This window comes from Delphinapterus leucas, chromosome 20, assembly GCF_059928025.1.
Source record: "Delphinapterus leucas isolate spDelLeu-1000000601 "Yukka" chromosome 20, BTC_Dleu_Yukka2, whole genome shotgun sequence".
Lineage (NCBI taxonomy): Eukaryota > Metazoa > Chordata > Mammalia > Artiodactyla > Monodontidae > Delphinapterus > Delphinapterus leucas.
In genome coordinates this window covers 25,506,255-25,520,801 of record NC_143148.1, presented here as the reverse complement: position 1 = coordinate 25,520,801, position 14,547 = coordinate 25,506,255, and the positions used below count along the sequence as shown (strand labels likewise).

General features: G+C 44.5%; 1 protein-coding gene across 1 annotated transcript in view; it reads left to right on the top strand.

Annotated features, from left to right (window-relative positions):
• ABCC12 (ATP binding cassette subfamily C member 12) overlaps positions 1–14,547 on the top strand; it is a 60,888-nt gene that overhangs the window by 5,916 nt on the left and 40,425 nt on the right. The window contains 6 exon segments of the mRNA XM_089902994.1: positions 1,178–1,325; positions 1,617–1,849; positions 3,153–3,327; positions 3,716–3,863; positions 7,382–7,530; positions 10,125–10,232. Of these exon segments, the coding sequence (XP_089759120.1) occupies positions 1,178–1,325; positions 1,617–1,849; positions 3,153–3,327; positions 3,716–3,863; positions 7,382–7,530; positions 10,125–10,232 (961 nt within the window).

Here is a 14,547-nt window from a genome sequence, read left to right as displayed (position 1 = left end):
AACACACTGTCTTCAGTCCATGCCTCTCCTCCAGACTCTGAGTTCATACACCCAGCATCCGACTGGACTTGGACGATTCACAAGCATCCTATATCTAAAGCTGCATTCTTTTTTTTGTTCTTTTGTTTTTGTTTTTGTTTTGTTTGTTTTACGGTACGCGGGCCTTTCACCGTTGTGGCTGCTCCCGTTGCGGAGCACAGGCTCCAGACGCGCAGGCTCAGCGGCCATGGCTCACGGGCCCAGCCGCTCCGCGGCATGTGCGATCTTCCCAGACCGGGACACGAACCCGCGTCCCCTGCATCGGCAGGCGGACTCTCAACCACTGAGCCACCAGGGAAGCCCTAAAGCTGCATTCTTGATCTTCAGCCCCACCTGGCGATGTTCCCTCTTCCCCCTTTCCCCATTTCTGTGAACTCTATTCCCAAAGTTAGTCGTCAGAAAACTGGGGCCCCTCATCCCCCTTCTCCTTTTCTCCCACATCTAATTCATCAGTAAGTCCTGTTGTCTCCCCTGACCACCTTTCTCTAAATCCAGTGTCAAGCCACTGCCACCTCCCACCCGGATGCCGATGGTCTCCCACTGTGGTCTCCCTGCTTCCATCTTTGCTCCCCACCCCCATAACCCACTACTCTCACAGCAGCCAGATGTTCTTTTAGATATGTAAAATGATCTTGTCATGTTGGCTTAAAAGCCTGCAGTGGCTTCCTTTGCAATCTAATCTCCTTCGTGAGGACCGTGAGATCCCATGAGATCTGGCCCTGCCTTGCCTCCCCGTGTCCCCACACGCCTGTCACACTGGCCTCCTTTCAGATCTTTGAAACGGACAAACTCCTCCTTGCCCTGGAGAAGATTTTTTTCTTGGTTTCTCTGTTGCCTCAGTGTTTTTATCACAACCAGTATTGTGCCAGAGGCAGGCAGGAGGAGGAAATCAAGGCCCGGAAAGAGCCCAAATGCCAGATACCAGCTTGTGCTGTGTCAGGGCTCTGCCCGCTGCCTCGCTTATGTCCCATCCACCCTCCAAAAGAAGAAGGAAAAACAAATGCTATTCTTCTGAATCCACCGCTGCCAGGCATGGGGGTTGTGCTAAGAATTCTTGCAAACTTTTTTCCATCAGAGTAGCTTTGACCAGCAAGTGGTAATGTAAACCTTTTTCCTTCTTCCTGTTCTTTCATCACAGATTTCGAATTCTTTGGGATGAAGAGGTAGAAAAGATGGGTCCTGAGAAAGCCTCTCTGGGCCGAGTGGTCTGGAAATTCCAGAGGACGCATGTTTTGATGGATATTGTGGCCAATATCCTGTGCATTATCACGGCAGCCATAGGGCCGGTGAGCGCACTGGCCCTTCTTCTGCCTTGTCTCCCAGGTCCCCAGACTGACAAAGAATGTCTTTAGTTACTTTCTCTACGAGCTGGTGGGTTTAGTACGTTGTTGTTATCTTTGCGCTCCTTGGGGGTGAATTTTCATAAAGCTAATCCTTTTTGTCAAGCACAGCAGCAGCCACTGAAATTAATTAAAAAGTTTGCCTCATAAAGTCAGCTTGCTGACATTATCTGAGGCCTCCTGTACCTACCTTGACCCCCAGCAGCACTCTTCTCTCTTCACCGCGCTGTTTTACAGATGATTCTCATTCACCAAATCCTCCAGCCGACCCAGAGCATCTCCAGGAAGGTCTGGGTTGGCATCAGCCTGTGCACAGCCCTTTTCATCACCGAGTTTACCAAAGTTTTCTTTTGGGCCCTTGCCTGGGCCATAAATTACCACACAGTGATCTGGTTGAAGGTGGCCATCTCCACCCTGGTTTTCGAAAACCTGGTGTCATTCAAGACGCTGACACACATCTCTGTTGGTGAGGTAAGTTGGTCCAGAAGGAGTTTAACTTTAAGAAACTAAATTCCGAGTTTTCTGAATATGTGTGAGATGTGTTTCCTGGATGGAATATCTGCCCCACTTTTGGTTGTCAATATCCTGCCCATCATGTCCCATCTCCTTGCTTAGTGAAGTGGTGGAGACTCAAAATACCAGAAGAATTCAGAGAAAGGAGAGCTCCATTCAAGCTGGAGAATTTGGAAAGGCTTCCCTGTTCCAGTTGGAACAGGGCTTAGGGGTGACCTCATCCAATCCCTTTGACCGTCAGTCAGGACACTGAAGCAGTACAGAGAACACTACGGCATTTAATAAAATTGATTGACTAATGGATCTGATGATTCCAACTGTGTAGTATTTGGGATGCCAAGTCCCAATAAAGACCATGCCTGTTGGACTTCAGAGTTGACATTTTCTTAAGCCCTTAATCCTTAGCAATAAAATCTTCACCCTTTACACAAGAGCATTTCCCTGGCCAAGGGAACCCTAGGTGGTGTGAGGTAAGGGGAAAGACTTGTTTCTTTCTTACACTTGCTCTTTCAGTTTGTTCAAAATATTCTATATCAATTACGATTAGATTCAGTTGCATATAACCGAAAACCCCCCGAAACAGTGGATTAAACAGGATGGATTTATTTCACTCTGTGTAAAAGGAGTCTGGAAGAGGATGATCCGGGGCTGGAGTGGGGACTTCCAGGCTTTTCTATTGTTCTTCATCACTACCTTAGCACGTGGCTCCCATAATGGTTCGGGATGGAAGCTGCAGGTCCAGCCATCCCAACCATGTTTCAGAGAGCCGGTAAGAGGAAGGAGACTTCCAAGTTGAGTTGGCTCCCTGTAAGAATTCACCCCCAAAGTTCCATTCAGCACTTTGGCTTATACCTCATTGCCCTTAACATAATTACATGGTCACCATGCTTCCACAAAGAAGGCTGGGAAATGTGGTCCTTTTGCTGGGCCCATGGATGCCCTGATTAAGCAGGGTTGTACTAATAAGGAAGAAGGAGATAGAGCTATCAGGTAGGCAGCTGGCAACCTCGCCGGCATGTTCTCAGGTGGTACTTAAGCCTTTCTTCATTGGGATTCTCAGTTCTAAAAGACAGGCCTCTCCAAAGTCATACTAAAATGAGACCCACGAAACTCACACTGTTGGTCCTCTGACAATTCTCTCCCCCTATAAGTCAGTTTTTCTCTTCCTTCCTCAGACCCCCTCAGCCCTTCCGAAAGCCTTCAGTTGAGGAAATGTTTAGGTGGCCCTTCCAAAGGCTGAACCCATGTGCTTTCTTTCCGGGTGCTCAATATACTATCAAGTGATAGTTATTCTTTGTTTGAAGCTGCCTTGTTTTGTCCCTTGCCAGCCACCATCCTTATCCTAATGGCTGTCTGTGTGGTGTACGTCTTTTTCATTGTGGGGCCCACAGCTCTCATCGGGATATCCGTGTGTGTGCTATTCATCCCCATCCAGGTAATGGCAGGTCTCTGCTGTTGTACTTCACACACACTCTCACTGAAGCGGACTTTGTGTCCAGGGCCTGGCCCTGAAGCCTGGGCCCTTACTTTGAGCTCACAAACAGTACAGTTGTTATACAACTTGAATTTGAATACCCTGGGGAAGGGGAGCATGCTTCTTCAGTTTGGCAAAGTCCCCAGCACTTTCCTTGCATCCTGGCAATTCACGCATTGGCCTCATCTGCCCTGACCCCAGTCGTGTCCCCCAGAGCACGTCAGCCACAACTCAAGGGAAGGATTCAGCTGAGAATCTCGGGCCTGACACTTACACTCCAATCCCTGGATTTTTAGGCCAACTGCAACTCAGCAATTCTCTGAACACACTGTTTGTACCTCGATTTCAGATGTTTATGGCTAAGCTCAATTCAGCTTTTCTATGATCAGCAATTTCAGTGACAGATCAGCGAGTTCAGACGATGAATGAGTTTCTGACCTGCATCAAGCTGATTAAAATGTACACCTGGGAGAAATCTTTTACGAACGCCATCCCAGGTAGGATGAGCAGTTGCTGAAAGAACCACTTACCCTGTAGAATGTGCTCTTCTAAGGGGTTCTTAAGGGTCCTGGGGCCGGGCATTCTGGAAGTTGGCTGAAGCGACCCCCGAGCTGATCTGTAGGCTTTTCAAAAAATTACAGAGATTTTAGAATAGACCCAGGCATCTCTTCTGCTGAACCCAAGGGCTCAGCAGGTGAGTGACATATGGTTTAGCCATACTGAGGTCAGTGAATCCTTGTACTGGCCAGTTACCTTTCACAAAAATAGTCCACTAAAGCATTACGAGCAGGAGAAGAGCTGGCTCAGCCTATTTCCTTGACTGGGAAGATGTCCACATGGACACACGCACACACTAACACTTACACACATGTCCCCTCCTCGCCGGCAACAGCCTCTGTCTCACTGACTTGATGTGCTTTGGGCAAATAAGAGAATGCTTATATAGCTGTTTTGTTTTAAAAACGATATGAAGACTATTTCAATCAAATAAAAATGCAAATCTAATTGCAGGAATAGTTACATAATTGCTGACAGACTCAGGTGGTTGACCGGTTAATGATTTGAACCACCGTTACAACTAACTCTCTGGATCCACAATTACACTTTTAGACCAGCATGTAATTGCGCCCGAAGCTGTGTATCCACATTTTAGGAAGTGGCTTTAGAAAATCTGCTTTTGAGACTGCCAAAGGAAGTGCCCCCAGGTTGGGATGCTGGCAGCCCTATTGTACCCTCTTTGAAGACACAGAAATACTTCCTCACACACTGAACTCACTTTAATACAATTTATTTGATGTGATTAAATTTGATTCCATTTGACATCATTCAATTTAAAACTCAATTTAATTCAAGTCAGTTTAACTCAGTAAATACGTACCAAGTTCCTACTATGTGCAAGGCCATGGGAGTCACACAAAATAATTAGGAAAAGTGTCCCTAGTTTTAAAATTGAGGGAGGATGAGTTAACTAAGCTCAAAAATAGCTATTAGTTTGCTGGCTCTACTTCTAGAATATATCTGGAATCTTTCTGCTTCTCTTCATTCTACTGTCACCCTAGTCCAAGCAATATCCTCTCCCTTCCAGCCTATGGCAAGAACTTCTAGATGCAACCCCTGCTTTCCTCCTTCCCCCTAAAACACATGATACACTCAGCAGCCAGAGTGACCCTTTAAGAATGTCAGTCAGATCTTGTCTCTCCCCTGCTGAACAAGCTTTAGTGGCCTCTTATCACACTTAGGTTTTTTCAAGTTTAGGTCTTTTGGATGAAGTCCAGATTCCTTCCGATGGGCTATTAGATCCAGCACAGTCGGGCCCCTGCTGACCTCCTGACCTCATCACATCTTATCCCAGGCCTTGATACCTCAGCTTGAGCCACAGAAACTTTCTGTTTTTAGAACAAGATCCACACCCATTCGTGCCTCAGGATCTCTGCCGTTGCTGTTCCCTCTGCCTGGAATGTCTTCTGCTAAGATGTTCATGCTGACTTTGTCTTGACTTTGGGTCTCCTGAAGTCAATGTCACTGACTCAGGAGGCCTTCTTTTTTTTTTGCGGTATGCGGGCCTCTCACTGCTGTGGCCTCTCCCGTCGCGGAGCACAGGCTCCGGATGCGCAGGCTCAGCGGCCATGGCTCACGGGCCCAGCCGCTCCGCGGCATGTGGGATCTTCCCAGACCGGAGCACGAACTCTCAACCACTGCGCCACCAGGGAAGCCCTCAAGAGGCCTTCTTGACCACAGTCTCAAGCAGGTCCAGTCCCCATTCACCTCTTAATCACTTCATCCTGTTCATTTCTCTCATATCACCCAACACAGTTTGTAATTATCTTATTTACTTGTTTGTTTTTATTGTCTATCGCCCCTACTGGAAGAGCCGAGACCCTGTTTGTCCCTATATTCCCCAACACCCAGCACAGCCCCTGGCATATAGCAGACATCAGGTTAAAATGTGCTGAATGAGTGAACATGTGAATTAATTATAGGATAAAATGGGTAAAATGCCACAAAACAAACTGAGAGGAGCTCCATGGGTGTGAGAGATGAGCCTCCTGGCAGAGGTGGCGTTTTAGACAGGCCCTGAAGGATAGCAGGGCGTGGAGAGAAGGAGGTGGCCGGTGTTCTTGAGGGGAAGAGCGTGTGGACAGCATGCTTTGGATCCCAGCCTCTTAAGAGGCAAGTCACTTAACCTGCTAAGCCTTTCCTCTACTGTCAGAAGGGCATAATGATGGCTTCTGCCGTGTCACACTGCGGTGAGAGCAGCCGAGGGAGAGTGTGCCTGTGCAGGGTTCAGCCCAGCACCTGGTCTGTAGGCAGCACTCAGCGAGAAGGGCTGTGACACCATGTTGCTAATGTGAAAGGGTTTTTGCAGAGGACGCTGGGATTCCCATTAAGGACTCTTTAAACAGCAGGGGAGGGAAGCTTGAATTTTATGTGTGAGTGGTGCGGAATCATGGCCTCATCTGGACTTACGGAAGGGAGATGTGCTCTTGGGTTTTTGCAGCTGTTCCTGAGACAAAGGGCAGGGGCCTCAATCTGGCAGTTTTCAGGCTGGCATATGTGTTTTGTTTGGCCCCTACAGTACTTTAACTTTTTCAATTAGTTCCCAACATTTAAGAGTAGGGAGATGTCTCATAAAATTCCACATCTCAGACTTCAAAATAGTCTGGTGAGCCTGGGACATCCTCGCTCTGGTATTGCTCTCTGCCCACTCCCTTCATTTACCTTACTTGCCTGACCCCTGTAGGCATCTGAGTGTATGACTCCTGACACACAGAGAATCAGATCAGGAGGGACCTTGGAAACCATCCAGCAATGGCAGCTGACATGTACTGAACCCCCAGTACATGCTGGCATTGTGCTCTGGGCTGTCTGTGCTTCCTCCCATTTAAACTTCACAACAGGAGCCCTTAACACTCATTTGCAGGAGAACAGGGCAGGAGTAATATGTTTCTTTTTTTTTAAATTGAAGTGTAGTTGGTTTACAATGTTGTATTAGTTTCAGGTGTACAGTAAAGTGATTCAATTATACATATATATATTATATATGTATGTATATAATATATACATGTTCTTTTTCAGATTCTTTTCCATTATAGGTTACAAGGTATTGAGTATAGTTCCCTGTGCTCTACAGTAAATCCTTGTTGTTTATCTATTTTATATATAGTAGTGTGTTATCTGTTAATCCTAGACTCCTAATTTATCCCTCCCCCTGCCCCTTCCCCTTCGGTATCTATACTTTGTTCTCTATGTCTGTGAGTCTCTTTCTGTTTCCTAGATAAGTTCATTTGTATTACTTTTTTAGATTCCACATATAAGTGCTATCATATGATATTTGTCTTTCTCTGTCTGACTTACTTCACTTAGTATGATAATCTCTAGGTCCACCCTTGTTGCTGCAAATGGCAATATTTCATTCATTTTTATGGCTGAGGAGTATTCCATTGAGTAATACGTTTCTTAATGCTGGTGCTTGACAAGCAAAATAAGACCACCGTGGACTGCTTCTATTTCACAGATATAAGGAAGAGGGAAAGGAGATTACTGGAAAAAGCTGGATTTGTCCAAAGTGGAAACTCAACGCTGGCCCCCATTGCATCCACCGTAGCCATTGTACTGACATTCACCTGCCACATCCTCCTGAGATGAAAGCTCGCTGCCCCAGTGGTAAGCACCTCTTTAGAGCTGGCCTCTTCTGTACCCAACTCTGCAAGTGCCAGGTGGGTAGCTCCTCTGGCACTGGCATCAGAACACCCAATCACGGTGAGCCAGAAAACAGCAGAATTCCACCCTGACTTCTAAAACAAGTACTTGAGCTGACTGGGAGCCGAGGAGAGCTTAGTAGCAACTCTTATTCAGTCTACAGCAGGGCAGGGGTAGTAGTTAATGCTGGAACACAATTTTTCATTTGGACATGGAAACCAAAGGAGCCCTTGGCTATTTTATTCTTATTTATCCATATATACGCCAAGAAGAGAGTTGGTGAAAGTTCTCCGGGTTGGAGGGGTGTCAGTACTGGGAGAGGCAGTGTGGTGTCCGGATCAGGGCCCCCCTTGTTTAAAGCCCGACTCCACACTTGCTAGCTATGACTTACAGCAATTCACGGAACCTCTCTTGTCTCGGTTTTATTATCTGTAAATGGGGTGATGACAGTCCCTATCGTAATGAGGATGGACGTTGTCTTCCACAAAGCACTCGGTCAGCACCTCGAATGCGGTAAATGCTGTATAAGTTGCTGCTGTTCTCATTAGCCTTATGCTCACCCAGGCCAGGCATATTCAGGCTGAAAGCCTCAGAAGGAGGATTGGAGTGAACGTGAGGGGCTCAGGACCTGAGCTAGAGAGGAAATGGCCCCTGACTGAAATAAAGAAACAAACATTTCAGATATTAAAGCAGCGTCTGAAGGGCAAGTGGTTGGAAGAAAGAACGTAAAGGCAAGAAAAAGAGAGAGAGAGAATGAAATTAAAAAGGAGAGGTATGCTCACCAGAAAAGAATTGCACCAAAAATCAGGGATCTGGAGGGGAGGGTGGAGGGACGTTTGAGAAGGCAGGATCCTCCTCTGGGGCATTCGTTGTGGCGCTGTCAATCCAATTACTGCCCCGTGTTTCTTTGGGAGATACTTTAATTTTCTTAGTTTCTTCACACACATTTTTCTCTCACACACTCTGGGGACTTGAACATAGCCATGAACCGAAAGCCAAAATGAACAGCAATGGTTGATGTACAGAATGAATGCTACTGGATTATAGTGGCTGCTGTCTACCACCCCAAACCAAAAAATAATTTTTTTCCCAGAACACACCAAGCAAATTAATTTGAAACCAAATTGAGTGCACATTGTTAATATTTTTTAAAACGATGATTTAGAAGAAATCTAGACCAAGAACAAATTCCCTGAATGCGAGGCTCGTATTTCTTTGGCCTAAGAATCCCTTTCAGTCTCCTGCTCTGCCAGAGCCACATGAGTAGGAGGTCAGCCCTGAGGAGCTGTCACATCAGGCAGCCCGGGGGCTCTGCTAGCCAGGGCCTGGGTTTCCTGAGCCAAGATAATGCTCTAGGACCTGGGGGAGCTGAATTCTCTTTGGGGATGTATTTTGGACCAGATGTGATGAAGGGAGCATCTTTCATCATCCTCTTAATGAACTACCTAGGATTAGTTGAAGCCTGGGGGCCCTGTCCATGGAGCCCATTCAACAGCAGGAAGGATCACTCCAGATTCGTCGATGGAAGTTGTGTTTTTAATTTCTTAGATGGGTGGTTAGGGAGAGGCTGCTAATTACAAGGACAGATGAGAAGATGAAAGCTGAGAGATGAGATCATGCCCCCTGTGGGGCACCCACAGAGCAAGGAAACTTGTCTTCATTGAGGCTATATGATATTATCCAACCGCCAGGCAGGGCTCAGTGGGGAAGGCCCTAGTGAAGGGGGGTCATTGTTCATTGTTTTGGAAATGACAGTGGAACCAAGGCTCTCAAATTGGTCCCTTATGTGTGTGTGGAGGCAGGGCATGGAGGCCAGACCCTGAGGGCAGGAGAACCAGCAACCAGCCTGGGCCAGGGACATAATTCTAGGGAGCTTCCACCTTCAACACTGGTCTCTGTGTGGTATGTAAAAGGATGCTCTATCTCTGAAGGGTTAGATGCCTCTGAAGCAACAGAGAGAAGGGGATAATTTAGGAAAAACCTGCATAGGGTTTTTTTGGTTTTTTTTTTTCACGGTACGCGACCCTCTCACTGTGTGGCCTCTCCCGTTGCAGAGCACAGGCTCCGGACACTCAGGCTCAGTGGCCATGGCTCACGGGCCCAGCCTCTCCGTGGCATGTGGGATCTTCCCGGACCAGGGCACGAACCCGTGTCCCCTGCATCGGCAGGCGGACTCTCAACCACTGCGCCACCAGGGAAGCCCTGCATAGGTTTTTGAATGAATGGTCTAGGCCAAATAAGGATATGGTATGGATGGAGATTTCCAAAGGCCCTCAATTAGAGGCCCTTTTCAGACCTTATCCTCTGGATTGACAGAGATAAGGGGATAAGTTTCCCACCATTTTGGTGAAAATCCAAACGCAAAATAGTTTAAGATGTTAATACCTTCAATTTGCCAACCCATGATTTCTGAGCCATGAAATGAGAAAATTTTTCCTCTGAGAATCCCAACTGTGCTACTGTTTCTCATCTCAGGAAATTTAATCCCCATGGACTTAATGGTTCAAAGCCAAGGCAACATCCCATCCTGAATTCTATACCTCTCTTTTGTTCTTCAGGCATTTAGTGTGATTGCCATGTTTAATGTAATGGAGTTTTCAATTGCAATCTTACCTTTCTCGGTCAAAGCAGCAGCGGAAGCCAATGTCTCTCTAAGGAGAATGAAGGTATAACTAACACTGGGTGAGCAGGGAAGAAAGTTCTCATTTTGGGGCAGGAAAATTCCCAGATAAGGGGAGGCTGTGTCAACCCATTGGAGGGCTGGGTCACTGGTTTGGTGGGTGTTGGGAGAAGACCCTCCATTCAGTGTTGGATACACAAATATGCATCAAGCAGGATATAGGCAGAGTATTATAGGTGGCCTGCCCTTTTAGTAAAAATGAGATGGAGTCTCCACCCAGGGAGATTATGTTCCTGACCCTCAACTCTTTCTCCAAGCCATAACTCTTAACTTGTTCCAGGAGTGGAGTTCAGTTTGCACTGAACCATCTCCCCTTTGCCTACCTAGTTTGTCCTAGGATGTGTGTGGTGACAGAAGTGATGAAGACGGTGGCGGGGGGAGACACCATATTTATACACTCATTTAGTCATTTTATTTATTAATTTATTCATTCATCAAAGATTTACTGTGTGAGTCCCAAACAGGATCAACACAAAGAGAACCACACAAAGACACATTGTAATTAAAATGGCAAAAATTAAAGGTAAAGAGAGACTATTAAAAGCAGCAAGGGAAAGCAACAAGTTACATACAAGGAAACTCCCATAAGGCTATCAGCTGACTTCAGCAGAAACTCTGCAGGTCAGAAGGGAGTGGCACGATATATTTAAAGTGATGAAAGGGGAAAAACTACAACCAAGAATCCTCTACACCACACGACTCTCATTCAGATTTGATGGAGAGTTCAAAACTTTACAGACAAGCAAAAGCTAAAAGAGTTCAGAACCATCAAACCAGCTTTACAAGAAATGTTAAAGGGACTTCTCTAAGCTAGAAAGAAAAGAACACAACTAGAAACATGAAAATCACAAAAGGAAAAAGTTTATCAGTAAGGGCAAATATACAGTAAAGGTAGTTAATCAACTATGTATAAAATTGGTAGGAAGGTTAAAAGACAAAAGTAGTAAAATCATCTAAATCCACAGTATATAGTTAAGGGATAACAAAACCAATTGATGTAAAATATGGAAAAACAGTACCTGTGGGGGAAGAGAGTAAAAACTCAGGGTTGTTAAAATGCATTTGAAATTAGGAGATCAGCAACTTAAAGTAATCGTGTATATATATGTATAGATTGCTATATATAAACCTCATGGTAACCACAAACCATACATTTATAATAGATAAACACACACACAAAAAAGAAAGGAATCCAAACGTAACACTAAAGATAGTCATCAAGTCACAAAGGAAGAGAGCAAAAGAAGAAAAGAACAAAAAAGAACTACAAAAACAACCCCAAGACAATTAACAGAATGACAATAACTACCCATTATTACTTTAAATGTAAATAGACTAAATGCTCCAACCAAAAGACATAGAGTGGCTGAATAGATATGAAAACAAAACCGATATACATGCTGCCTGCAAGAGACTCACTTCAGATCTAAAGACACACACAGATTGAAAGTGAGGGGATGGAAAAGGCATTCCATGCAGATGGAAATCGAAAGAAAGCTGGAGTAGAAATACTTATATCAGAAAAAATAGACTTTAAAACAAAGACTGTTACAAGAAACAAAGGCATTACATAATGATCAAAGGATCGATCCAAGAAGAAAATATAACAATTATAAATACATATGCACTCAACATAGGACCCACTTAAATACATAAAGCAAATATTAACAGATATAAAGGGAGAAATTGACAGTAGCACAGCAAAGGAAAGCATTGGCAAAACGAAAAGACAACCTACTGAATGGGAGAAAATATTTGCAAATGATATGACTGATAAGGGGTTAATATCCAACATATATAAACAGCTCATACAACTCAACATCAAAAACAACCCAATTAGAAATGGGCAAAAGAACTGAACAGAAATTTTTCCAAAGAGGAAATGCAGATGCCAACAGGCACATGAAAAGATGCTCAACATCGCTAATCATCAGGGAAATACAAATCAAAACCACAATGAGATATCACCTCACACCTGCCAGAATGTCTATCATCAAAAAGAACACAAATTACAAATGTCGGGGAGGATGTGGAAAAAAGAGAACCCTCGTATACTGTTGGTAGAAGGTAAATTTGTGCAGTCACTATGGAAAACAACACTGTGGAGGTTCCTCAAAAAACTAAAAATAGAACTACCATATGACCCAACAATTACTCTCTGGGGTATATATCTGAAGAAAACAGAACACTAATTTGAAAAGATACATGCACCACAATGTTCATAGCAGCATTATTTACAAAAGCCAAGATACGGAAGGAACCTAAGTGTCCGTTGAGAGATGAATGGATAAGGAAGATGGTGGTACATATACACAATAGAATATTACTCAGACACAAAAAGAATGAAATGTTGCCATTTGTATGAACGTGGATGGACTTGGAGGGCATTATGCTAAGTGAAATAAGTCAGACAAAGAAAGACAAATACTGAATGATATCATGTATATGTGAAGTCTAAAAAAGTAAAGCAAAATACCCTGAATATAACAAAAAGGAAACAAACTCACAGATATAAAGAACAAACTAGTGGTTACCAGTGGGAAGAGGGAAGGGGAAGGGGCACGATAGGAACAGGGGATTAAGCGGTACAAACTGTTATGTATAAAATAAATAAGCTACGAGGATATATTGTACAGCACAGGAATATAGCCAATATTTTATAATAACTTTAAATGGAGTATAATCTATAAAAACTTTGAATCACTATGTTGTGTATGTGAGACTGATATTGTAAATCAACTATATCTCAATTAAAAAAAAGATTTACTGTATGCTTCCTATATGCAAGGCACTGTGGAAAATGTAAATATAAGGAAGAGAGTCTTTACTCTTAAGAGCCTCCAGTCTAGTACAGGACCAGGTATCCCAGTAATTGCTATATATAGTAAGGGTGAAAGTGATGTGTAGGAAGGGCAGATAAAGTGGTTTTGAAGTTGAGGCAAGGAAAGGAAAAGGAGAAGCACATTTCAGTCAAGAGAACAGTGCGTTCAGACCTCTGTGAATTGATTGGAAGATCTTATTTACTCACGTCTGAAATGTGGATGTCATTTTAAGCATCCTAGGTGCCTGTATCCCTTTTCTCCCTTACCATCCACATTTAACCAATCAAGAATCCTGTTGGGACTTCCCTGGTGGTGCAGTAGTTAAGAATCCTCCTGCCAATGCAGGGGACACGGGTTCGAGCCCTAGTCCGGGAAGATCCCACATGCCGCAGAGCAACTTATCCCGTGCACAGCAGCTACTGAGCCTGCGCTCTAGAGCCCTTGAGCCACAACTTCTGAGCCAGTGTGCCACAACTACTGAAGCCCATGTGCCTAGAGCCTGTGCTCCGCAACAAGAGAAACCACTACAATGAGAAGCCTGCGCACTGCAACGAAGAGTGGCCCCCACTCGACACAACTAGAGAAAGCCCGCACACAGCAACAAAGACCCAATGTGGCCAAAAATTTAAAGAAACAAAAAAAGAATGACACAAATAATAGTTAAAAAAAAAAAAAAGAATCCTGTTGACTCACCCCCTGATCACTGTATTCCTTCAATTTTAAGAGGCACCATTTATGAGATTGGATTGGAAGGTGCACTGTTGAGTTATTACATTTTGAACAAAACACAGAGTTAACCTCATGACATTAATTGTCTAACGATACCCAATATCTTAGACTAGAGGAACAATGCTATTTCTTGACTCCACAACCTCCACTCTGTCCCTAGTGTCATCACCTTCATTCAAGACTTCATAGTCTCTCATCTGAACTATCACAGTGACTGAAGAACCAATTGTCTTTTTCCAATGCTGTCCTTTTCAAATACATATTGCACTGTTAATTGAGCTTTAAAATATTTGTCTGATCACTGACATTAACCTGCTTGAAATCCTTGTCCTTCGCTCTCCAGGGCTGAGCCTGAGTCCTCCATCAGCACGTCCTCAGTTATGTCTCCACTTCATTTCTTATCCCCTTCCTACCTTGAGCTCTGGCCCTCGGTTATACTGAACTTCTCGTCTTATACCTCTCATCCCCCCAAACCATGCTATTGCCTGTTTTTGCTCATACTGTGCCCTCTACTAGAAAGCTCTCCTCCCCTAACCCCTCCCTCATCTTTGCCTGTACAGCGCTGTACAGACTCAGCTCAGGCATCAATTACATGGGCCTCCAGGATGCGGAGCCAAGTGTCCCATCCCCGGCAGTTACAGGGCTTTGTCCCTGTCACATTTCACTGAAATGATCTGTGCATGTGCCCATCTCCGCCTGGACTGCAGTCTCTTCAAGGACAGGAAGCATGCCTTATGACTAATATTTGCA